Source organism: Haliaeetus albicilla, chromosome 2 (genome assembly GCF_947461875.1).
Source record: "Haliaeetus albicilla chromosome 2, bHalAlb1.1, whole genome shotgun sequence".
NCBI lineage: Eukaryota > Metazoa > Chordata > Aves > Accipitriformes > Accipitridae > Haliaeetus > Haliaeetus albicilla.
In genome coordinates, this window is record NC_091484.1 from 34872680 (window position 1) to 34899110 (window position 26431).

Consider the following 26431-nt stretch of genomic DNA (forward strand, 5'->3'; position numbering starts at 1 on the left):
GGGCACCGTTTCCTCCGGGGTCACCCCTCTGCCTCGCACGGCACGCGCGGGCGGGTCTCCGGCCCGCGGGCCGCCGCGCTGCACCGGCCGCTCCGTCTGCAGGTCACGCCTTTCCCCCCTCGCCGCCCGTGTGCGTGGCGCCCGCCCGCGCGCAGGGGCCTGCCGCCCGGCTCCCGCCGCCGCCGCGGCAGCGCCCCGGCCCCCGGCTCGGGCAGGCCTCGGGGGCGGCCCAGGGGCCGGCCCAGGGGCCGGCGGGCGGGAGCCCGGCGGGCCGCGGGGCACCGAGCGCCGCCACCTCCCCTGGGCGCCTCGCGGGGAGGCGGCGCGGCGGTTCCCTCGCCCGGCGCGGCCCGGCCCCTTCTCCTGCGGGCGCCGCCCGGCCCCTTCTCCTGCGGGCGCCGCCCCCTCTCCGCGCCGCCTGTGAGTCAGGGCTTTGCCGGGCACGGGCGGCAGCCGCGGCCGGAGCGGGCTCGCAGCCTGCGCCGCGGGGCCCCCATGGAGAAGGCGGCAGCGGCGGCGAGCGAGGGCGGCGGCAGCAACAGCAGCAGCCGCAGCAGCAGCCGCCCCACGTCGGCGGGCTCGTCGCCCTCGTCCTCCTCCGCCAGCCGCGGGCTGCCGGGCCGGGCGGCGGCCGCGGGGAGGCTGGACGGAGGCGGGGGGGGGGCCGGCGGCGGCGGCGGCGGCGGCGGCAGCAGCAGCAGCCCCGGCTCGGCGGCGGCCAGCCCGGGGGGCGCGCAGGCGCCCGGTGGCAGCGGCAGGCGGCGGGAGCCGGTGCTGGAAGGGACGCTCAGCAAATACACCAACCTTCTGCAAGGCTGGCAGAGCAGGTAAACCGCCGGGCCGGCCCCCGGCGGCGCTGCGGGGCCGCGTCCTCCCCCAGCGGGCGCCGCTCCTCGCCCCCGGCCGCCCCCAAGATGGTGTCCGGGCAGCTGGCGCCGCCGCCCCGACACGACCCTTCCCCGGCCGCCGCGGGCAGGTAGGCCGGGCTGTGCCGCCGGCCCTGCCCGAGGCCAGGCTCCCTTCGCCTCCGCGCCCGCTTCCCTTCGTTTTGCGTTGCTTGTCCGTTTTCCCAAGCGAAGGAGCAGTTGGGCGTAAGGACGGGGCGGGCGGCCCGGTGTCGAGCCGGGGGGCGCAGGGCAGGGCGGCCGGAGCGGCGGCCCCCAGCGCCCCCGCCGCAGGTGCGGGCGAGGGCAGGGGAGGACTCGGGCTGCACATGCTGTTCTCCCGGCAGCCTTCCGTTTTTAGGCTCCGTTTCTGTCGGGCTAGTCTCCTTCTTCTGTGAAGTTACCTTGGATGACTGAAGAATGAAAAACTGGGCGAGATGCTCCCAAAAGAAATGGGGAGAACGCCATGCTTGTGGTTATCACGGCTGTTATTTTCTTGCTGCCGGGTGGGACAGCGGAAACAGTTACCTGTGTGTTCAGTAAGATCTCCTCTGCTGCTATGTCCTTCCTGTTAGACAAGTCGTAATTTGTGTTGATACGGTGACGGCCCCGGTCCTGCAATTTGTTGGGTGTGGACCCGCTGACGTGCATCTGTGGGAGTCCCAAGGAAAGTCTGGTTTTGAATCTAGTGTCTCAGGGCAAAATTTCTTACAGAGTCGAAGCCAGACTGTGGAATTAATAATGCTGTATTGGGATCTTTGAAATCAAGAGAGAAGATTTCTTATTAGTGTTTTACTTTCCGTCATTAAACTTTGTCCTCTCGGTGGATGGATGAAGATGGGTATCTGTCTGAAGCTTGACTTTTTAATGTAAGGCATCACAGTGATAGTTTTGAAGAGGAGGACATTTACAGGACTAGTTACAAACCTCTGCATGAACCTTTAAAAACCAGAAAAACCCCAAACCTACCAAAACCTGCTGTTGCTTATATTAAGCGATCCCAAGCAGTAAGAACATGGGAATGGCTGGGACCTTGATGTTCTGACAGTAATTTTAAAGCATTTATAAGTGACAGAGTTAAATTGCACAAATGCCAGTGATGCTATGATGCTGACTGGTGTGGGGCTAAATCAGTGGTAGGAGTACTGTAGCAGTACTTCCTGAAAAGTTTCAGGAGCTGGTCTAATGCCATACACTGGAAGGCATACATAGGTGCACCAGCTGTGAGTGATAATGAGTATGTCTGGTATGATTTGGATACACACTCATCTCCATAAAACTAGACTGCTTCAACGTAGATGTACGGAAGGCCCTGTACTGTCACTTGGTGACTGCAGTTCTGTGCTAGATTCACATTAGACTTGTATATGTTGATCTATGCAGTCCTCCCGTAGTTTTGTTTAAAAACCAAATAAACACATTTTGATACCTAAAATGTAGGACTAAAATGCATGACTGAAAATTAAGAGCCCACCCTACCCCATTTTTTTTCCCCCTGACACCTCCATCTCTTTTTGTAGAAATGGTAACTCTTTTTACTCTGAGTGATTTTAAGGGTCATTTTCATGTAATCTGATGAAATTACAAAATACAGGTCATTGCTTATAAATCTTTGGGTCTAGAAGTGCCCGTTTGTTGTATTTGGGATCAGATTAAATCTTTGATAAGGCTGACAGCTTGAAATAGCATGTATAATCTGTGTATGTCCAAGAAACTTTTATCTGAAAACATCATGGGAAAAAGATAAATGTCACTTAAACAATTCTACTATAACACGTGGAAATTAATGTCTGTTTATTTTTAGCAGTCTTTTTTTAATGCTGCTTTATCATGCTTTGTCAATTACCAGTTTTATTTTCTATAAATTTGGCTGTTGAGCAAGCGGTTTATGATGACACTGAGCTTTTAGGCCAAGTAACTTTTTTAGTTTGTTTGCTTATTCCCTTCTGTCCATGTATGTATCTGTTTTTTGGGGTGGGGAATCTGGTACAATTTCTAAACAGAAGAGTTGAAACTTGAGGCTTACAAAAGTTGGTCTTCTTACATAACGTTGAATAAATGAGTAGTGATCCATCGGTTCAAGTGTGGTTGTCTGTCTAGCCTTCTGAATATTTGTTATGGAGTGTGTTTTCTGTGAATTAGAGCTCAGTCTATAAGAGTTGGTAAGTGACTTCATAGCTGGCACCTGCAAATTAACCAAGAGTGTATGTGTTGCTGAACAATCATACAAATTAGTTTTGCATTTACTTTATCTGAAAAAACACAAGAGTGTTTAACTGCATAATCAATACAGCCAGATGGCGTGAATATAAATAAAATGGAAAAAATAAAGCAAAAACTGGCAGAGTTCAGTGATCATGGATTTGGAATGTTCTTCTTTAAGGCTCCTTATCCATTAGCCTAAATAATTTAAATGTATTTAATGTTAGCTATGCCACGTGGTGTTGAAGTTGAAAGGGTTTCCTAGGTTATCCAACACTTACTGTGCAGGGTAGCCTCTACAAGTCTAAAGAAATTATTGTAATTTGAATTATAATAAACTAGGGTCACTTTTTTATCAGTTGTCCTTTAACAGGTGTATGTAAGGTAGTCTTATTTTGGTTAAGGCAACTGAGTATGAATACTGAAGCATAACACTGCATTTATAAGCATTAACTGAAGTAATTGAAGGCCTCAAATTCAGTCAATCTGGAGAGCTGCATTAGTCCTTAGTTTAAGAATTTCTGAGGGTTTGTTGTTTATTACTGAAGAAATCTGTTTGTTCTGCTCTAGCAGGTCAAGCACGACTTGATCTGGAAATGGGTGAGGTTCTTCTTCATCTTTATAACAAGCAGAAAGAAATGCTGTTTATTGTTTGGTTGCTTTGAGGCAGTTTGTTGTGTGATAAAGGCATCAAGGGGCCTGGGCATCTGGAGTGTCTCCACTGAAGTCTGTAGCTTTCTGTGGATTTACACAGGTATGAATGCAGAGAGCAGAACTTAATCTAACACACAGACGCTTTGACACGAGAACACTTGTGTCTGGCCTGAGACATTGGGGCATCTGACTGTCTTTACTATGAAATTACAAGTAATTATGTTCTCAGAATTGAAGTACTGTTACAAAGCATTTCTGTTGGGATTTACTTGTTCTTGTGTGTATGGGAGGGTAGTAGCTTGTATTTTCAATGGGAGTTGTATGGGTTTGATGGACAAATATATCTCTGTAGAATCATCTCATGTCATGCAAAACCCATTTTGCATGAATTAAATTGATATTAATGAAATACTTATTGCCTGTGGCATTATCATCCTGTTTTTGAATAGATTGGTAAAATGTTGTAAAAAGTCTTAAAACTCATTTGCCCGAGGTAGTGTGAAATTCACATGTGGTTGCCTCCCCCTCCTCACTTTTTCCTTTAAAGTGTTTTTAATACTTGTACTTGCAGGGTTTTGTCCTGCAAGCGTGTGTAAGCCCCTGGATCAGCTGCATTTGGGCTGGGGCTTAAATTTGGATTTGTAACAACAACAAGTGGAGCCCCAGCTGATGGACATTGTTGTTGCTTTTCTGAGCTGAACTGCTCTGTGTAAATTGTTTTGTAGCCCAGGTGTTTTCTAAAGCATTACTTTGGCCTGTTCCTGTTTACTCTCTCAGTTGACAAATACATTGTGTTACCAGTCTGCACGAATCATGCCCGATGTAATTCTTGTGCTTGGGCACCACTAGACTTCTTTTGGGGATTAGCTGCCTTGTATGTCAACAAAAAGTGTACTTTGGGGCAATTTGGGGATTTTTTTGCACTCAGTCTCTTTACTGGGCTTCACAATGCTGTGGTGTGGTCTCTTTACTTGTCTAGTTGCAGAGGACAGTTGCAGTCTGACTGCTGCCACCACAGAAAGACCCTTCCTTGTTTCCAGTGTCCCAAACAGCAGCTAGGGTACCGCCAGAGGTTGTGCTGCTCTGACCGTAGGTGTTAACAGGAGGGTCGTTTTCTCAGTATGTTGACAAATTATGTCAATGCTGTTTTGTGCTATAGCACCTACAAAAATCTGCATGTAACTTTTTCTTTTTTTTGTATTTTATTTTATATATATTCTGGAGAAAGAGATCGTGACCTCTTGCTAGTCCATCTTTTGCAGAATTTTGGGATCAACATATCTGCTTGGAGAGCTTTGGGGTAGTTAACACCTCTAGTAGTTGCATAATTCTTCAATGGTACCACTCAAGTTGTTCTAGCAATGAATTGTGGTCGTCTTCCAGTGTAAAAAATGAGTAGATGGTTACTGAACAAACTATATGACTGTAGTTCTGCAAGTATACCAATATAGCTGCTGGGAGGGAAGTCTGTCCTAGAGAAATAAACTGTGTTTTTTAATACAGAATAAACCATACTGTCAGGATTCTAACAGTAGACGGTATCTGAGAAGGAGAAAATAACCATGTGCTTATTTAATGCTTGTGACGTTTGCTGAAATGGGAATTTGTTGTGTTCTTACTAGAATCAGATAAATGCCAACTCCTCCACTGCCTATCTTTTTTTGTCTTAGTGTGTTTCTGGCATATCTATACAGGGCTTTGTGTAGTGTTTTAATACCTTCCAGGACTTATTTGCAGAGTTTGGGAAGGGGGCAACTCCATTTTAAGGAGCTGGAGATTCAACCCTCTCTCTTTCTCCTGTTGTTGGAAATCTGCTCCTTAAATTTTGGAACCTTGATTATAATTTGTTAGGAGTTGTGGAAACTTTAAATTTTCAAGGCATTTTGATAATATTGGGCTAACATTCTACTAAAGATTTTACTTGCAAAAGAGATTTTACTAGAAACTGTGTTGTCCCTTCACATGTAGATTCTGTTTGTAGTAGATCCAATGTGGAAAGGGAGAAAACTACTTAAAACCAAAATGTTTTAGTTCTGTTGAACAAATGAATAGGATATTTTCTGTGCTGAACACTCAGGAGTCGCATATATTACATTACTGAAATTAAGAGGTCTGTCATCAGTTTAAAATAAACTTGGAATTTAAAATGTCAAAAAATCAGTTATTAATAAGTTCTGTTTTGGATTAAGGCACTAATCTTTTTTTCTTAATCCTGAAATCTATGTAGCAGAAATAATTACATGCAAATGTAAGCTTTCTTTTTTTTTCCTCTCCTTCTTTCACTTTTTGTGTTGAAACTTTTTCCCTGTAATGTCATTAATGCTCACTTAAAAAAAAGTAAACAAAACAAAAAAGTGAAAAAAAAAGGTAATATCTTTAAAAGTATATCCCTAATTTCTTTGTGGAAAAATTAGAACTTTCACTTAACATGCACTTTGTCTTTGTTTCATTAATGGTTGATTAAACTTAACTGGTTTAATCATGAACTGGTTGATTTAGTTTCAATAGCTTTTGCTGTTGCCTCTAAACTAGCTCTGTTGGGATAATGGAGAAGGCTGTTCAAACAGTGGAGTCAGAGAAAGAATTTTAACAGGGTAAGAGGGAGGCTGAGAAATCCATTCTCTGCCCTTCAGTGATGCTTACAAGAAACATTTGGAAGAAGACGACTTTGAATCTCAGGCTGAAATTGAAAAGATGGTCTTGTGGTTAAGGAATTGGTTTGCACTGTGGAGATGTGCATTCTGGTTGGAGAACTGCCATGGATATTTCTCTTGTCCCCAGGCAGGTAACCAAAGTTCTTTGTTCCTCAGCTGCTTGTGTCCCATAGTGTCAGGGCTGCTTATGCCTATGCAGAGGATAAATTCATATGATGCATAGCAATCTAATGCATAAGATGCTTGATGGTAATGTAGAAAAAATCTGTTTAAAACAAATGAGACTTGGGCATTTTCACTCAGAGCGTATATTTGGGATTTGCAAGTGCACTTCAGAGCTGAGCAGCAGTCTTGTACCAGAGGGAATGAAGTGACAGGCAAAATAGCGCGTGGTCTTCCTTTCACCCAGATGTCACACTTTCAGACAGTGAAAAGAAGTGGCAGTTGGCACTAACACTGAAGCACTTACCCTTATCTGGGTTTTGTTATTACTAGCTCGTTTTGCTGCTAGCTTTTTGAATGGTGATTTCTGTGCTTGGCATCACAATGATAAATGTGGTTCAAGGGAGCACACATGTACTTGCTGGCTCATTTAAAAAACCCCACCAGTTTATGAATATGGATTTTGTTCACGTAGGAGAAGTGACAGTAGGTTGTTAAACTAAGTAATGTTCCTGGAGTCTTTTTATGAGTGTATAAGAAAAGTATTCAAAAGATTTCCCCAGTCATTTTATATTTAAAAACAATTGTTTAATAAGAAGAACGTATTTGGGCTTTAGCTTCTCCTAATACTCTTGCTTTGTTCTTTATGATGTATTTAAAAGGCTGAACCTTCTAAGTGAAAAGGATGCTAAAATTGCCGTAACTAGTGGTTTTTAATGTAAAATTGTATTTGTTAAATATATATTTTAATACTTTTTGGTTTCATCATTCATTATATTTGGTTCAACTGAAAATGCTGAGTTTGTTTCTTTGGTCCTAATACACTTCCACAACTTTATTTTCAAGTATCTCGGTATTGTGCTTTAGATCTTGTAGGCTTTTGTGGATATCTTACTGAGATGTTTGATTACTTTTTGGAACCTAATCCAGGGAGGCAAAGTTTGCTTAGTATTTAACTGTTGCATATAAAAATGTTTCAGTAAACGCTGTCTAAATGCTACTGCATTCGCTTTTGAAGATGGCATTTAATTAGTAGTAATTTAAAGTTGAAGAACATAGGTCCTTAACTACCCAGTTGTGTAGCACAAGGCATAGAATTTGTCATGGTTTCTGCTACACCTAGACTTGTGTTTCTCTTTGGGTATCTATCTGAGAATTTATCTTCCAGCGATAGAGGATTCTTTACCATAGCTATGGGAACAATTTGCCCACCTTTAATCACTACTTAAAAAATTGCCTGTTGTTCTGAATACATGTCAGCCTTTGACTTTTCACTGAATCTGGTTATGTTTGTTGTGCATGAGACTGAAGATACCTCATATCAAATTTAATTTCTGTGTGCAGTCTTTTTGGGCAGGCTAGGTTATCTTTTGTCTGTATTTGGAGTATCTAGAACAATGGAGTTTTCTTGCTGCAAGTCAGATCTCCAAGTAATTTTAATAATTTATGATAGTTCTGATTATTGTTTGGTATTTCAGTGTTTTTCTTCACATGTGGACACCAGAACTGTGTACCGTTTCAGTTGTGGTTGCGCTGGGGATCAAATACAGGGGTAATGCATCCCATTTCCTCCAGCTCAACATTGCCTGCTTAAAAAGTTCAGAGACCATTAGCTTTTCAGGTCTTCATCATTATTTTTTGAAAGCTAGGTTGTTCATCTTGCCTTGTAAGTTTAACTGTTAGTCTAATTACACAAAACACTGAGACCTCATGTTCCCTGCTGCTGCCTGGGTTCTCCAGACAGGTATCTTCATACCCAGGCTCTTGTTATTTCCTACTTGCTTTGCTTAAGCTGTCAGTGGCGCAACACCCTGGTGCTTGTTACGCCGTTTTCTCCTGATATCCGGTATACTTCTTGATCCAGTAACATATGGCATAGTACTACCAAAATGAGTGCCAGAAGTGTCGAAATGAAGAGTAGCACTTAACTATCCTTTTTTGGATGGGAAGGTGATGAAAAGGAGTGCTGTGGGAGCTGTCTCCTCGCAGTATACTCTCTCCATGGTTAGCATGTTTTTGCATATCCCCAGTGATACTTCTTGGGCTTTCTCGTGCTGTGTGCATGCCCTGGTTTTGAGGGGGTAAAAATAGTAGTTAATTATTTGTTTACAGAAGACAATAATTTTAAAATATAGTTGAGGAAACTGATTATTAGCTGGAAGAATTACTTGGACAAAATAATCAGTACATTTTTCCTTACTCTGAATTTTTATGAGTCAGTGCTTTTCCAGGTAAATCCTCTATCTTGTAAAATTATGACTTTTTGTCACGAGATGTATGATTTTATTTTGACAGTATTGGAATGCGTGTTGTTTGCTGATGATAGCTTACTTTCATGTCATCAGCAATCTCTATGGAAATTTTTTTTCCCATCTAGGTCATTGCTAAACACTCCAAAGCCAAGAACTGATTGCCAAGGAACCCTATTAGAAATACATTCACTCAAAGATCCTCATTTAGTTATATTTTGAGGCTGGCTCCATCTCTTAACTGTTTTTCAATGCGTTTAATGTGATTGTACTTAAAACTCAGCACGGCCTGCATTAGAACATTGCTTCAGTGCTGTTAGTATTATGAAGCAAACTTGTGATATCAGAAACCTAGCAGGTGTTCTGGAGGAAATTTGTTTTTAGTAAATGCGTACTCGTTAGTGTTAATTATCTTGCTTTAAATATCTTTTGTTTGTTTAAAAATGTACTGTATCAGCTGTTGTGTTACTTTATTGAGCATTGGATTGGCTGAGAGGCATATGCAATTACCTAGGCTGTTGCATTTATACTTTTTAAAATATTTGCGTAGTGTAGTTTCCTTCAGTTTGGGAACTTTCCCATTGGTTTTGGTGGAAAGGAGCTGGATGCACCAAGTATTGATGAACCTTAGCATTTTGAATCATTCACTACATGCTTGGTGAAACCTAACAATTTTGTTAGTAGTATCTTTCCGATAAAATTACAGTTTAAAATTTGGAGTATTATTCTTCAAAATAAAAGACAGGGCTACACTGATACGTAGTGTTAATTGCTGTATACTTGGTGTTTGTTTCAGGACCCTTCTACAGGCTAAACGCAGTTGCTGTTGTGTATCTCTCAGTCCAGTGCACCCACTCAAGAGTGTTGTACAGTATTTGCAGGTGCCTTAAGGTTTTTGACTGAAAAGACCTTAGGCTATCAGTTGGATGGTTGTAAGTTGAAATCCCTAACGTAATATTTTTCTGTGGTTTTGAGTAAGTTACTACTACAAGTTCATTTATCAAGTACCTATTTCTCAGTGACCTAGGAAGTGGCTTTTCTTCAGTTACACAGCCTTTTAGAGATTAACTGTTGCAGTATTAAGAGTAGCGCCTTATATAGTCTGCCTTTCATCAGGTTCCCAAGATTTTTTATAACATAAGTCGATGATTATTTGATTTGGTTGAGAATGGACTTGGAGCACAGTTAAGAAGTATGATGGGACAACTTATCTTGGGTCATTCAACAGTATATTTAAAAGTTAGAGGAACTGCGTAAATGTAAGTTGAGCGTCTGTGTTGATAAAGCTTCTGCATTTACCTTATATACGGAATTGTGAACCACACTGCCACTTGCAGCTATATTCGTTGCTACATCTTCAATATTGGTTGCTACATCTTCAATCAAGATAGGATGATGCTTTCATGTAAGGGACACATACGTGCTGTGGGAAAATCTATGCACCGGAGTCAGACTAGTATGTTTAACCTCAATAGGAGAGGGCTGTGTGTGTTTTTCTAGCTTTGGAATATGGAGAAAACCTTCCTGGTAAAAGGAGAATGGCTTAAGCTACTGCAGGCAAGACGTGGCATTCTGCTGCTATTCTCCTTAAATTTATAAAATTAAAAAAAAATGGGGGAAGAGGGGAAATGGCCAACTTGTCTGTTCCCGTTACTTGGAGGTGGCAGGGAATTGATCGGGTTTCTCCATACTGCTTTTATCATGGTGATAAGAGGAAGATAATGAACTTGATCATGAAAAAGATACTGAAGTGTAGGCACAATGGAGAAGCAAAACGTGTTATTCATTGCTGCAAGCATTTGGGTATTTTGCAATGGCACAAAAACCTCTCCTGAAGGTGAGTGGGGTTTTTTTGGGGTGGTGGTGGTGGTGTCTTACCACAGTAAGCTTTTTATAGAAGCTCCTGCTCTTGAAAATGGAATAAAGAGATTTCTTTCTTTCTTTTTTTTTTTTTTTTTGAGCTGGACGGTTTGCTTTCTACACAGTAAGGTGTAGTGTGGGTTTTGTCTTTTCCATCTTTTTGTCCCGTCTTTTTTCCCCTGGTTAGTAGGCTTTGATTTTTGTGACTGTTGGGTTCATGTATCAAACTTTATCTTATTTTTATTAATGCAAGTGCAAGGAAAGAGTAGTTTGGTAATAAAACATAGAACAAGGGAGGAATGAAGAGATGTAGAATGGTGGGAGAGATTTAGAAAAGGAGTTAAAACCTCTGGAGGACAACTGATGGAGGGAAAGGGAAGAAACAGAGGAGGGAAGGAAGTAGATACTGAACTGAAGACAGCAGAAGGATAGACCTTTACCACTTTTTAAAAAAAATAAAAAAGAATGTCTGGAAATCATATAACATGAATTCAGAATGAAGTCTTAGAAACCCAAGTGAGATAATTTGCTCTTATTTATTTTAATTCTGCCATTAAGAATGGCACACAAGAACTAGAGAGGAAATTAGTATTTTCTAAATTGCAGAATGTGTAACGCAGTGACAATTTTTCTGGTTTTGCTTTCTTTCCTCTGCTACCTTCTGTAGCAGAGCTCATTTCAGGCTAGTAGATGAGTGATGTGAATAGCAGCCAGAGGTAGCTACTGACAGTGTCCACCTGGATATATATTAATGTGCCAGACTTATCTTTGCCCTTTTAAACACAATATTGTTTATGTGGGAATTCAAGCATATGTGATGATGAAACTGTTTTCCTGTTAAAGACTATAAGTATTGTTTCTTTATTTTTAATTAAAACAATGAGGATCTGGATTTTTGTAGAACAACGTTTTTGGAAATATATATAACGAAGCAGCAATCTAATGCTTAAAGGTCTTTGGAAGTAATTGTTGCTCGCAAATCTAAATATGCTTTCTTCAGAAGGATCATGGCTAATACACTGCATATCTCACAACATATTGATGAAACCACCCTCTCATGGACTCTGTGGACTCTATACATATGTTTCTAAGAAACAGTGTTGACAAGATACTCTGTTGTGAAGATGGCTGCATATCAACTGTCAGGATAAAGACCAAACATAGAAACTTAAACTTCTCATTTCTGTCAATGAATTGATAGACCTAAGAGTAAAGGCAAGGCAAACCCTATTGGACTGCAAAGTATTGGCACAGAAAGCTGATAAGTTCCAACTATCCCAAGATGATGCAGCATGTGAGAAAGGTCTGGTTTCTGCAGAGCTTTGTTTGAACTAGCTGGGGTGGAGAAGAGATGGAAATGAGCCAGCACGCTGATCTTGCAAGCAAGATCCTTACTTTGTATATCGTATTTTCTTCCATATGATGCGTAAAGAAAATACTGCATGGTCTTGGATATGTTCATTCTTTCCAACCAGGAACTTTTAGACTATGGATTAAAGAAAAAAATAATTTCAAAAGCTAGGAAGAACAAGCAGAAAGGAAGACATAAAATTGAGAATTCCAAAAATTCCCAAAGCAAGACCTTAACTTGCCTTTTGCATTTTTTTCTTCTATGTAAATATATATTAAAAATATATGCAGTTCACAAAAAATGGCATTAGTGGAACATAGCTGAGTTCTTAGCCCCTTGTATATGAGTGGAATGAATATTACTTGTTGAACAGGTTCTGTCAGTGAAATAATATTTTAAATGAAACTTGCAGTTGGGAGAAATGCCAACATTCATGTGGTTCAATTTTGAGAACCTAGATGATAAATTATCTGCATTTTGAAAGTGAAAAAACACAGAACAAATTTAAAAACAGATGTTTTACTCTATCAACTTGCACAAAAATTACTGTCCAAACAGATGTGTTCAGAAAGCATTTGTCTACTAGAAGGTATCTGGTAGTCCATGTATTCACTTAGAATATGTCATAATAATTTGTGTCTAGAACAGCTATAGAGAATATACCCTCAGTGAATTATATAAGTAGTACACAGTGTGGAATGAGGGAGGAATGAAGAATGGGTTTGAGGACAGCTGTCTCCTGGCATCATGTATATGTCTTTTTCTACCTGGAAATTACCTTTAAATTTTTGTTTTGCTTTTGCAGGTGGTAATCAGCTCTTGTTATTATGTGTTTCTTCCATATAAATTGTATGAGTAATGTACATATATCCACAAGCCAAAAATAGCTAGATGAACGTGAGGCAGTTACCAGAAAAAATTGGGAAGCCAGATTCTTGAATACAGAAGCTTTGTATTGGCATTCAGATGACCTAGACTGATGAAGATACGCACACTTCAGATGAAAAGGTGTTTTCAAACTGTTCTACTTGTCTGTTTTCTTAGAAATGTTATTAATACTTCAAACACACCATAATATATTAAAGAAAAAAAGTCGTCAGTATTGCTTGCATCTTTGCCAGTATTGCAATACATTACTCAGTAAAAATAAAATACTTACTAAAACTAAGTTGTAGCAGAACTGTTCTCCTTTTTAAACTTTTAATACCATATTTTATGGTGATAGTGTTTTCTTAAAAAAAAAAAAAAGCTTTATTTTTCATCTGAGAATACCATAGGTACTTCACAAAATTTGAACAAGCCTCAAATGTGATGCTTACACTACTGAGGTTAGAGGAAGAAGTGCTTGATCTCTAAGCAAGTCTTTCCTCATTGAATCATTGCTAGGTATAATGTATATGTTTTTCTTTTCTTGGTGTAAAACTGAGATCCACAAGTGTCTTTCATTGATTACAAGGTGGGTTTCAAATCTAAACGTTAATCTTTCAGTTTATAGGAAGGTTATTATATCTTGAGGTCCCTTACTCCTTGATGTTTTTAGCTGCAGACTAGAAAGTAACAATGAAGAGTTGCTGGCTCCTGGCAATGATTCTTGCAGAGGACAGGGCATCGCAAAACAAGGACGAGCAAAGAAGTCAGTGAACTCTGATACAACCTCTATAAAACTTTGCTGACTCAAGGCAGCTAATTGAAAATTTATGCTATAATATCTATTGATGGGATGTGGTTATGCTTTGAACCTTATTGGATTGCATTATTGTAATACAGTACAGTCAGTACCTTTCTCTTGATATGTTCTTGTTCTTAAAAAGTTGGCTTCAACAAAATAGCTTCTGAATATTGAAAAGATGTCAACTTGAAATCTAGTTGATCTAAAAATAAACTAGGAGTAGTTTTGGATATGCTTGAAACTTTTTCTGCCATTTTTTAAACATACAATGATAATATGAACTACTTGTATTTGCCAGTCCTTAACATAATGTGTGCTGAGAAGAAAAACCCTCTTATGTAGTACGGTAACCTTTATTAATACAGTTACTTTCTATTGTAGAAGATCTCTCTGTAAAAATTCCATGGATTTATTTTTAATTGACTGTGCAATCATGCTGTACTTCCCTTCCATCTCCATCCCTCCATTGTCAGTGCCTCTATTCTCTTTGGTTTGTTCAAGATTTTTTGGACATCCTAAGGTATTTCTGTAATTCCATATTCTGTTTGTAAAAACTACAGCTATCATTGATGCAAGTCCTGTCCAGTTAAGTGTTTGTATACATTTTATTTAATGCTTACCAGGCTTCATACAGTATGCCTGCAATGGTTCCACACCCAGTAAGGAATGCCATTTAGTGTGCCAAGTAAATTCATCATCAGGGAGATAGTGAAATGCAAGTGACCTGGAGGTTGCTGATAAAATATGTGCTTCATATTTTTGTTTTCCTTTTCTTCTTGTCTCTCTGTTTCTCTCTGGGAGGGCACTTTAAACATGCTTTTGAGGCTTATTTCAGAATATCCTCTTCTCCTCCCAAGCCCCAAATTGCACTGGTTAGGGGAAGGTTGGTAATTTGCCCCAGAAGTGAAAGCCGGGACACCTGATGTGGGGGTCATTCTGTCTAGCTGGGTCTCTTTGCTCCTGGATGAGAAAAACACAACCAGAGACTGGAATACCAGAAGCTTCTAATTCCTTGGTTTTCTTCTGTCATTAAATAACTTGCTAACAGGACTGCTAGTTTTCCCCCCACTTGTTATATTTTAATAGTAGAAACCCTAGTGAAAATGTAATTATGCTGGGAAAATAATGACTTCACTGGTACTCTTATCCTTCTTTTTTAATTAAGATACTAATTTAGACTTGATAGTCATAAGGAGCTATGAGAACAGCCAGTATCTTGAAGCAAAGCTTTCAGGTGTCAGTACAAACATGAGAATCAGTTGCAGACAGTAAGCAATTGATAACCCGTCGATTATGACAGCCTTGTTCATCCCCTCTGTCCTTCCCAGGGAGTCAGAGGTTCAAATTGCAAGTTTCATTTCTGCAGCTTTCTGGTAATCCAGTGCTTTTCCAGCCTTTATGTCCTCGTGCGCCCTGCGCTGCTTACAGGGCATAGGCGGCTGATACAAGGCGTAGGCGGGTGATACCTGTGCTTTTGGGACGCTCTAGAGTGTTGTGGTGGTTTCTGATGGCTGGCACTGGCAGCTGCCCACAGCCCTCCTTTGGTGTGCTCAGCGCTTCGTGGCTTGGAGTTCCATCTGTGCCTGTGAGCTCAGACTGGTGTTAGTTTTTGAGCTATACTGAATTAATTCACAGCCCCTGGGCTCAACGGCAAAGGGTAGGTTGCAAGTATAGCATAGCTTGCTTCATTCAGTGTGGTGGTTTATATTTTGGCCAAAAGAAATCCTTAAGACGTACTGTGTTTTTGCTGTGCTGTGGTCTAAAGGCTGGCAGATCATCCAAACCTAGACAGAGCTCAGAGCTCCCCGTAGCACACACTGTGCTCCTCTCAAGTGTGGGAAGAATATTGGAAGTGTCTCCCTGTGCATTACCTTTTGTAGAGGGGTCAGATGGTGTGTGCTTCTTGGGCACAGGGGTTGTGGTGGGAGTACCTGAGTTGAGGGATGAGCCGTGGGAAATAGCTGGACCTTCTAAGCAGACTGTAGCAGCTTACGACTGTTAGCCTCATAACTTGGGTTCTTACTTTTTCTCTGTGCTAGTTTTTAAATGGAAGAATTAAAGCCGTGAGGAAGAGGGCTGAACAGATGCCAGATATAGTCTTGCTCCTTCTTGTGCTGAACAAACAGGTTGGCAGTTGAATATGAAGATTTTCTGTAGGGTCAGGTGAATGGTGTGAATCCACCTGTCCTCTTTCCCATGTTCTAAGGATCTCTGTCCTTTCCCATTTATTTGATCTTGCTTTTGATACTGTGACAGCACGTGTAGGGGGAGTAGTGCTGTAGGAGATGGGCTGAAGAGAAGAAAACACTTGAAAGTAAGGAGGTCAGATATGAAAATGTTACATGTGCTAAAAATTAGAGATGGATGAGCTGTGACCTCAGGTTCCAGAGAAGAGGCTAATGACATGTAGCCTTTTTGGGTTTTGTTCCCTTTGAGCTTAAAAATTGATTTTTCAAAAGTGGCACTTGAACAGATTGAACACAAGAGGTGTGGAATAGGTGTCTCAACTGAGGGAGCTGGAAAGCTTAACGGAACTGTCAGTAGTAATAGAGAAAGCAGCTGGTATAGGAAAAGATATAGTGCAGTTTCTCACAGATTGCTTATTGGAGATGGTGTCAGGACATCAGGAACAGATGTCTGAGAGGCTGAAAATACCTACTCTACTCATGTTGAGTTTTAACTTTAATTAAATAATTCCCTCAACTGGATTTAATTCTTGGAACACTGAATTACATGCTGTTTTAAAGGAAAATATCAGAATTATGAAACTGTAACTTAGTTATTGAAATGTGAAAACTACTGGATCTCTGCTCTCACAATTTATTTATTTATTATCTCTACTTGTTCTGTGCTTACATTTTTCATTTGGTTTTTTTTTGTCCTAATAGCATTGTCATCTATTAGGTGCTTGGATGAATTGTGATGGGTGTCTTCTGTTTTAAAGAGTGTTTTACATTTATGAGTTGCTTTATTCTGCCCCCTTTCTGCATGCATTTGCCAACACTGGGTTCAGAGGTTCAGCTAAGTTGTGGCATGTTTATACTGCTGAAGGAAAAAATGACCACCTTATGTCTTTCCCTTCAGGGGAAAGAAGTTCTCTTTCTTGAAATCCCTGCCACTGAATTTCTTCCTGAAATTCTTCTCCTGCGTTGTTTCCTGCTCTGTCATTGTTTCAGGGAATGCATAGTAGGCAAGCTGGCTATTGCAGTTCTAACAGCAAGCATGGTGTTTACTAGAGTTGTCTAAGGAAACACTTAAAATTATTGCTCGTGTTTTAGTCTGTTATTAAGGAGTTTTTCCTCCAAGTGTATTTAGGTTGTGTGTTTTGGTTTTTTTTTGTTTTTTTGTTTTTTTTTGTTTTGTTTTTTTTTTTTTTTTTACGGTCCTTTTATCGTACTGTCTGCTTGTCATTGCTCAGAATGAAATGAAATGCAGAGAGGGTGCCTTATCAAATGCTGCAGTGCAGGACCAGTGCGAGTACTGAGGAGTGTGGTGAAGGCAGGTAGTAGGGTACCAAAGAGCACTGCAGAGCAGGAGTGACCTTCAAATGTCAAATCTCTGTTAGAAAACAGGACTTAACAGTTTGTGCTCCCTGAAGTGAAGGAGAAATACTTCTTTAAAATGTTTTCTTTTGAGAAACAGTAAGTTTTTAGGAATGGCTGTTAAAAAAAAAATGCATCTCTCTGTAGTTCCAGTTTTCAATTGGGACTAATATTTCTTTTGGGACCTCCCCCCCCCCCCCCCCGTTTTTTTGCTTAAGCATTTCTGATTATAATTTGGGTGTCTCAGATACAATGAGTGAGGGGAGTTATTTTGTTGGGGAAGAGGGGGAATAATGGTATACATTCTGAAGCCCTCAAATCTTATCTTGTCTGTTGGAGGTGCCAGGTAACAGCTAAGGAGCAGCATCTGTTAAGACTGTTTGCAAAGAGTTGATAACATTTGGGACTAAAGTAAAAGAAAGCTACAAACAAGTGGATAAATAGAGAAGTACTTAACACAGCATTGATTTTTATCATAATTAGGGACAAGGAGAAAAGCTAGAAGGAAGATTTTTTTTGAACTGCACTTGAAGGAAAGACATTAAAATAAATTCTAAGTCATTACTGAAGAAAACTTAGTGCAGTAGAGTAATTTTGCTTGCTTCTGATTTATGAAGCTGAAGACTTATGGTAACTGAAGGAAAACATATTGTTTATAACTGCTAATTGAGGAAATGGTTAAGCTATAATAACTCAATCTTTCCTTTTCCCAAATCTCCCTGTAGCATTTAATTATTATGACTATGGATGTTCATGAGGATATTTATAATGTAGCCTAAATGTTGAGGCACTAAAAATAAGATTTGGGATTCTAGTTGGTGCTAGAACCATTACACTTCAAGTGTAATAGAAATCTCACAACTTGATGTTATCTCCCATCACATGGAAAAAAGCCTGCTGTTTTGCTATAATATGTTTAATGCTGGTTGCACCAAAGAGAGGAGAACGCAAACCTGACCTGAGTGAAACTATAAGAATCTGAAGTTGAACTAGAAGCAGACTCTACAAGATGTTTTATTTGTCTCATTAATTAATTCATTGTTCCATGGCTTGATCTTCTATAGCCAGGTGATTCTGCTTTATACCATTGATAAACAGTGACATTGTCAGCGTGTTTAAAAGAAATTAGTTTTGCTATCATATTTTCATTATTAGCATTTTTTCTTTAATACCTGTGTACTAGTTTATTGCAAAAGTGAAGAATTTAAACTTCTATTTTGAAGCTGTTGGTTCATAGTTGTTCATAGCTCATAAGTTCATAATTTCAGTTATGGCAAAGGAGCTCTTTTTATTTGTGTGGGAGGGTGGATCAGATCAGCAATTTCTGAATTGCTTTTGTAACTAGTGTGATTGTAGCTGTAGGAATGACAACAGAAATTATGTTAAGCTTTTAAAAAGTTACTAGTGAGTTCGTGCCTTTTTGTAGAGCAGACTGATTGCTTTTGTATTAAGAATGATGCCAAATTTTATTTACAATTACCTACTTGCTAGCTGATCAGCCAATATGACTCTTCTCAATAATTCAGTAAGATATAGCAAGGGATTTGACAGAAACGTATATAATGTAGGAGGCTCCTGAAAAATACCATTTTTCATCATTTTAAAATGGAAATTGATGTAGTACTGAGTACAGTGGAAACTAATATGGCAGGACTGCTGGTGCTGAGTGGTGTGAATTGTTTGTACTATCTGTTTTCTTTGACCATCCATCTAAGGTTTGTATTAGTAAAGTAGTTGTTAGCATGGGAGAGGCTGTGTTTTCAGCCTGGGAGAAGGTTTTTGCACGTAATTACACAAAAGCTTACTTTCCAGGAGTTCGGAGTAGTTGAAGGTTGATAATGGGGCAGCGAGTGAGCTTCTCTGGGCTAGACAAGCTGTCAAGTCAGGACTGCTATGTACGATGACTAATGAATGTGACCTTGTCGTGGATGAATGGAATGCACCTCGCTCAAAGAGAGAAGCAGCAATATGTTTTATTGAGGCGAATAATAATTTGACAGAGTTCAATAAATTTGATGGAATTTAATAAAGTCTAACAATGGTTTAACAAGGTTCATAAGTTTGATGGCAAGGTTCACCTTATTAATTACTGCATGGAAGAAACATACAAAGGAAAATTGAGTTGGAATTGAGTTAGAATGATTGACACACAGACTGGAGACGCAAAAAGTGAGGCAGACCCTCCTGTTGAGTCATGAGGTTCAGAGTGGACCCCTTGCTTTCTAAACACCTTATGGAGCCTAGGTGCGGCTAGGTCCAATCTTAGACTTGGACAACGGTTTATGTCTAATGGAATTATCTATACAGTGTTTCTAAAAATATTGAGCGGCTACATGGATTAGTAATGTTTCATTGGTATTAATTCAGCATGCTATCAGTCACTTACTGAGGATCTGTCGCAGGTAAGGGATCTCTCCGCCTTGGGCAAGGAAGGATCTCTTAGTCTCAGGTAGGGGATGTCAGACCTTGAGAGGCGTCCCTGCTCAAGGGGAGATCACCTGGCACGCAGTCCAGCTGCGGTTTGGGAAGAGCTCCAGCTGGGCCCGTCCGGCTGGTAGTATTTGTAGAGTGAAGTAGTTGTCTGCTAGTCGATAGCACAGACAAGATAGGTGTCTTCATTTTAGCTGTGGTATCTTGTTCTGTACTTTGGTTATCTTGCATTTTTGGGTTTCGAAACCACCTTTCGAAATATTTTTCTGAGGCACCTTCACTCCCTTGTATGTGAGCCAGGAGCTTTCCAGCCCACAGGTTCACCACGGGGTGTGAGGTCTGTTGCTCCTCAGCCAGCCTGAACCAAAGTATGGCTAGGGGTCAAGCGTATCCGTTGCAGACCTATGGCGGAAAATATTGGCCAGTGGTTTCCACACGACACTCACAGGTGCAGAGGAAATGGGTCTCTTTCCCGCTGGATGGATGGCTCTGCAAAGTTCCTCTTCTGCCCAAAGACTGACCTGGCTGCATTATTCTTTAGCTAGCTACCACTCTTACTATTGTATAGGCTATGCTGGGATGCGGTGCTGAGTACTGCTATTGGCCAGCGATGGCAACAAAGAAATGAAGATGACAGAGCAGTAGTTCTGACGTGACACCAAATAGGGGAAGGCTAGTTCAGCTGAACTAGGTTCTTAGAGTGCAAATCCGCAATTTTTCCTTGCGGAGGGAAAGTGAGAAGTTACAACTGATTTTCACTTGCACTTTCTAAGGGCAGTTTTTTTCACTTTGCCCAATTATCTTGATGTAACAATTACTGAGGTTTTGGGGGAACAATTCCTGTTTATTTTACACCATTGCTGTGGACTGTGGTGTAAATGTGCAAGACATTGTATTTCTATCTAAAAGTAAGTGATTTAGAGATTAAAGAACTCATATCTGATGTTTAACTTTTTTTTTTTTTTCATTTTAATTTACTGATCATAAATGAATTGTATGTATTGAGAAATACCAGAGCTACTTGATGTATTTTCTTCAAAAAAGTAGTTATGGAATGGAATTGTTCACATAGAATGCAAACAATTATAAGAGGATGTCTGTCCTCATTTCCTATGTCTTCATCCATGGAAATACATAAAATGTAAATCAGGTTAAATATAATTTTTGGAAGGGTTTTAGCTTCCAGAGGAATGTCATGTTCTTTAGAGTCTCATATCAGTAACTTGCACAGAATTAAACATCTCTGACTTTCTTCCAAATAACAATGTTGGAAAAGCAGATTAGGAGAAGAAAATGTAAAAGTTATTTCATAGTTAGGAGGAAAAAATGAACATGGCTTATGTATCTTTGTAGGCTTTTATAATGATTTAGTAGTTATAAATTATTTTGCATGTTCCGGTTGTTGTTTGCTGATATAATTAGCATGAATTTATTTTGTGGTTTGGGTCGAGCTGGTAGATGGTGTCTGAAACGACCTCCTTTGCTTTCATGGTAGCTTGTACCAACTGCTTTCATGAGACCAGAAGAAAGAATGTGAAACCACTGTTTCACATTCTTGCTGCTGAATGGTAGAGACCCTCTCCCAACCGTCTGTTCCTTCTATATTATTTTTTTCCCCTGGTTTAGCAAATTGAGTTAGTTCCCACTGAGTTTGATGAGCGCTAGGGAGGACCCAAGGGATGGGTTGTGACCATGCAGCAGGGGAGGAAGGAGGGAAGAGGAGCGGTGGTGAGCCCTAAGTTTGGATAAGGTTTTACAACCAGCTGAGCTGTAGACATGAGGTGAGGTTAACTGCGCTGTGTTTTGTGAAGAAAATCTAAGATATGTAAGCGTAACCCACACTTAGCAGTAAGCCTAGCACACCAGTTTCTGAAGGAGAGGGAAGTGATCATTTGTCTCAGTTAATACTTACCTGAGGCCTGTTTCTGATCACTAGTTTACCACTCACGCTTCTTCCTCACTCATTTAACCGTTGTAGTAGAGGTTGTGACTCAGTGCCAACAGCACTGCTGTTCATAATGTGGAATAGTGATACATTATCATCTGCCATCAGTCTGTCAGTTTTAGTTTCACCGAGCGCAGGACTTTGGTAGGGTTGGTTGTTTGCTGCTCTGCTGGGGTGATCATCTATGGCAGTGAAGTGGAGGGGAGCAGACAATGGGAAGACGTAATGGCTTCTCCTGCCACAGCATGCATTAATGGCACTTGTGATTTGGAGCCTGCAGGTATTCAGTAATAAATGTGACTTTTAATGTTTTTAAATGGTACCTGTCGTAAGTTTTTCAAGATTTGGAATGCAGAAATATGTTCTGAGAAAGCATGCACAGATGATGGAATGCCTTTACAGACTCATTTAGATTCCTGTATACTTCTTGAATATTTCCCTGCTTGCTCTACATGAATGATTTTTTATTTATTTTTAATTTATTATCTTGTGGTAGTGTTTCTGGCACATTACTCTTCCAGGTAGGCTAGGGAAAGCTGGAACTAATATCTTGAGGCTGATATGACCAGAGGAGAGCATCCTAGGTGTCTCTCATACATCACGAAGGAACAAAGAGGGTGCTTTTTCTGCCTGCTGGTCACCCTTAAGCATAGCAGAAGTGATATAACTAGATCTGTACACAGCATGCCTGAGAGTGCTGAATGTACAAAATATGGTAGATTTGCATTTTCATTTGTAGGTGTTTATATTAGCAGGTGGTAAGATGGAAGTCAAGAATATGGTATAAGAGAGAAGTGAATGAAAAAAAAAATAGTACCAAGGTTATTCCTCTGTAATTGAAAAATAAACCCCCAGACGTCAGACCGTACACCATCACTTATGATACTTAGTAGTGTTGGAAATAGAAAAGACCAAATGAGAATAACAGAAGCAACAGAATTATTCTCTACAGCTTTATCCCTGCTGATAAATACAATAAAGTGCTATGCCATTACAGTAGTCCTCAGAGGGTATGGTTTAATGGGTTTTCTTGAACTGAATTAAGAGCACGTTGTTAACAAAAGGGGGACAATTTCCTTGCATGCTACTCACTGCTCCTCACTCCCTCTTACTTTGCTATGTCTCTGATGCCCTGTTGATTGCATGGTAATGGAATTCAGCTCACTAAAATGGCAGAAAATTAACCTGGCCAAAAAAGATTAAAAAATCTTTAAGTATATATGTGGTCTTGGTATCTTTCTTGTTAAGTACTCCAGCTTCAGAGTACTCCAGTTACATCTTTGCTGCTTCCAGTATGTGCTTGCTTAGTCTATTGAAACTACGCAGCTATCAGGAGAAAGTGTAATGCTCTATGTAGCTTAAGAGAACGATATGAATGTACTGTCTAGGTGTGGTCTGATGTTGGCTTTTCTGTCGGTCACCTAATAAGCCTTGGAAGAAGTAACCAACTCATTCTTTTCTTTAAGGGTATGTTCAAGAGGTTGGCAAACTAGTTTCGGTGAGAAGTAGGAAAAAACCCAGTCTTCACTAACCTAGTAATTAACGTATAGTACATATAGTCCAGTGCAGGAGAGTGTTTTGCTCTGGATGGTGATTGGAAGTCTAGCTAGTGGAGTGCTTTATTCTTGACTGTAGTGTCAAATGATTCTTCAGATTTCTGTTTACTTAGTTTTAGGTAAATTTGCTGAAAACCTTTTTGCATGCCCTGTTGCCAAACTCTTCTGCTTGTCTACTCCTTCGTTCCTCCATTTCCTCTGTAAATTGTCCCTCACTTGTTGGCAGCAGAGTGGTCATAATAAAACTGAGGTTCTGTCTCCATAAACCATGACATGTGTGACTGCCCTAATTAATTTTCAGCAACATCCTTCTATTAAAAACTTCTAGGTTGGTGACATCTTTTTATTAAGAGAGTTTATGAATCCTATCTAACCTTTTATATTTCATGTTTAATAATTAAAAATGAGAGAAGAGCTAAGTGATGGTGAAGACAGTTCAGTGATTTAGCTATTTTGTTCAACAATTACGATATACAAAATAGTGCAGATTTTATAGCATAGAATTTACAATTCAGTTGCATGACTTAAGATACCTTTCCTGTGACTTTGGGGTTTTTACAGTCTGTCTTAAAGCAACCTTGGTTTCCAGTAAGCAGTAAAAATGAATTGGAAAGAACTCCAGTGGCCAGTTTGCTTGCATTGACATTTAGTCCTTTTTATTTGTATTCAGGTCAACTCCCTGAAGTTCCCTGACTTACCACTACAGGCTTTTACTGTTGTGCATGGAACCATATTCACCTGTGAGGAGCAGACTCATTAGGGTTCACCTACATAGATAATTTCCCTGGCCTTTAACTTGGAAACATGCAGCCCAAGTACTTCAGGCTGAGATAAGACTCCTTTTGTCTGTGTAATTGACTCAAGATATGACTTGAATGATATTCCTAACTTCCGTTCTCTCATTGTTAAATTGAGCAAAAAGCTCAATTGAGCTCCTTAAGGTAGCTGAACTACTCTATAGCTACTCTAATTGAAGCTAGAACAGTCTTGTAATTTGAGCTACTTCTATTGGCGGTCTGTTTTGTGATCTGATTACCTGAATAGTTTGCCTGATATTCCGACCTGGAGGTGTTTGGGCCATCCCTTGGTTTGTCATCCAGCAATTGTCTCTTCCTCCGCTTCTGCGTTCATGCTGTTGTTCAGGGTCACTCTCTGTGCCTTTGTTATTTGTTTCATTAATATTTCAGTCCCTGTAAGTATCTTATCTCCAGGTGAAATCCTAACTAACGTCAGGTCTGGCATAAAAACTCAGGGTCATATTGGTTTTCTCATGGCTGAGTGCTTTTTCTGTATACGGTCATAATTCTTGGCAGCAAAAGAGAGTTCTAAAAAATTTGCAGGTGTTTGCTGTATGAAGGTGCCTCCCCTAGATGGGACATAATATCCAGTAACAGCAGTGCTGGGTTGAGTTAGGGTTAGTTCTTACTAGTGAGGAATACAAGTTGTTGGAGAAGAGAGAGGAAGAGTTGGGAGGCACAAGTTGGAGAAACATAAGCCAACTTTACTTCTGCAAATAAGGGTTTGATTCATCCTTGGTACACTGTAAGAGGGTTTAGGATGGGGCCAGTGGAAGATGCTGTGTAGTAGATGTGGGGGGTGTGTGTGTGTGGGTTTACTGCTTTCTTCTTACGTTTTCTGTCCTTCTAGTAATAGTATCCATCTCTCTTAATGTAGTTCAGAGGACAGGCTCTAGCTGCTGAAGGTGAAGGAGATGAGTGGGGATATTTCAATTGAATAGATGTGTTTTGTTCAGCGGCCTCTTTTGCGGGTATATATGTTTGGGATTGCCAGAATTTCGTAGCTATAAATGGTAGAGAATTTGGATTATGGACTATAGTATTTTGAGATAAAATTGTGATTTAGACCTGGCTGGCTCACACAAATTCAATGGAATGTGGTTTTCTTTAAACTCTGTTGTGTAGTAGTACTGATACAAAACCAGCAATTCCAGGCTCCCTGTGAATGTGTGTTGTGGGAGCATTATATTCGTGACTGAATTTGCTACTTTCTCATTACGTTGCATGAGAACCAGGCCATCAAATGGATCTATTTGATTCATTTATGGATGTTGTAATAGCAAGTACCAGAAAGACCAAGCTAAGGTCACATCTTCCCTTTTCAGTCTGTGAGTCTCCTGCAGAATGTGGCAAGTAGCAGACAGAAATCTCTGTAAAATACTGCCCTTGGTCAAATCTCACTTCATTATTGATGTGTCTTCATATATGACCTTCCTGGAAGTGTGTGTGTGTACATGTCTCTACTTAAAGCAGAGACTGTTGAAAGAATAATATATAATAGTGTCAGTCACTGTTGGACTCATTAGCGCTCTGAGCAGCTGTGTTCACAGTGGCTGCATTCAGTGCTGCCTTCTTTTTAATTACTTTCCCTCAAAGAGGTCTGTGGGATACTTATATTTTCTTAGTGTGTTTAATGTACATGGTAGAGCCTTTGGTTCAGCATTTCAGGCTTCCAGCTTGTTGGAGAGTTGTATTTTTAGTATGTTAGGCCGTCTTCTAAACTGTTTATGTCATACTGTATTTTGTAAGCGCTTTGTGGAAGATGAGTTGATGCTACGCACTAGGCAATTTTTGATGTGAAGTGTGCTTGCCAAACCTGTCAAATCTTACGGAATTCGTTGCAGAAAGTGTCAAGCAAAAAAGTACACGTTTTTACGGAAGGTCAAATATTTCTGTATCACAATTATGGTGTGGTTTTTGTTACAGAAAAGAATAGGCAATAAGATTCCTGGCATGGCTGGCATAGTTTTGGGAGATGTTTAAAACTTTGTGGTGATGCAGCTCTTTGCTCAGCAGCAGTTTTGACAACTGCTAATGTGAGTAGAAAGAATTACAAATACTAATGTGGAAAAGCTGCTTTCACAAGCTAGAGGTAATTGAATATCTCATTTTATATATATATATATTTTCTTTATTTTGGGGAAGGAACTTAGATTTTTTTCCAATTTTTACTTGTATTCCTTCCCTGCCAATGTTTAGGGGTTCTTTTGTATGTGATTTGTTATAGTAATGAAAGCAAATGAGTCAGTTTTTTGCATTTATTTACTGCTTCTCACCTAGTTTGCTTGTAGGTCCTCCTAGTGGTTGTTTCTCTGGATAGACTTAAGGTACTTTCCAACTAGGGTATTGCTTGACTAAGCAAAGTACATGCATTCTACTTTACATCCTCTTGGGATGACTAGGTGAAATCTAAACATCTTAACGTAAAACCCACTTTAGCTAGATTTTGGGAAAACAGAAGAAAATGAAGAGCTTG

The 26431-nt window shown here is 40.3% G+C and overlaps 1 protein-coding gene across 3 annotated transcripts in view; it reads left to right on the plus strand.

Annotated features, from left to right (window-relative positions):
- The first annotated feature begins 411 nt into the window (after positions 1-411).
- Positions 412-26431, plus strand: part of OSBPL10 (oxysterol binding protein like 10) — a 127144-nt gene continuing 101124 nt past the window's right edge. The window contains exon 1 of one of the 3 annotated variants that reach the window (XM_069770792.1): positions 412-827. In XM_069770792.1, coding sequence (XP_069626893.1) covers positions 496-827 — 332 coding nt within the window. In that variant the 5' untranslated portion in view covers positions 412-495. The remainder of the gene's footprint in view (positions 828-26431) is intronic. The other 2 variants (XM_069770784.1, XM_069770776.1) reach the window with 2 other exon arrangements.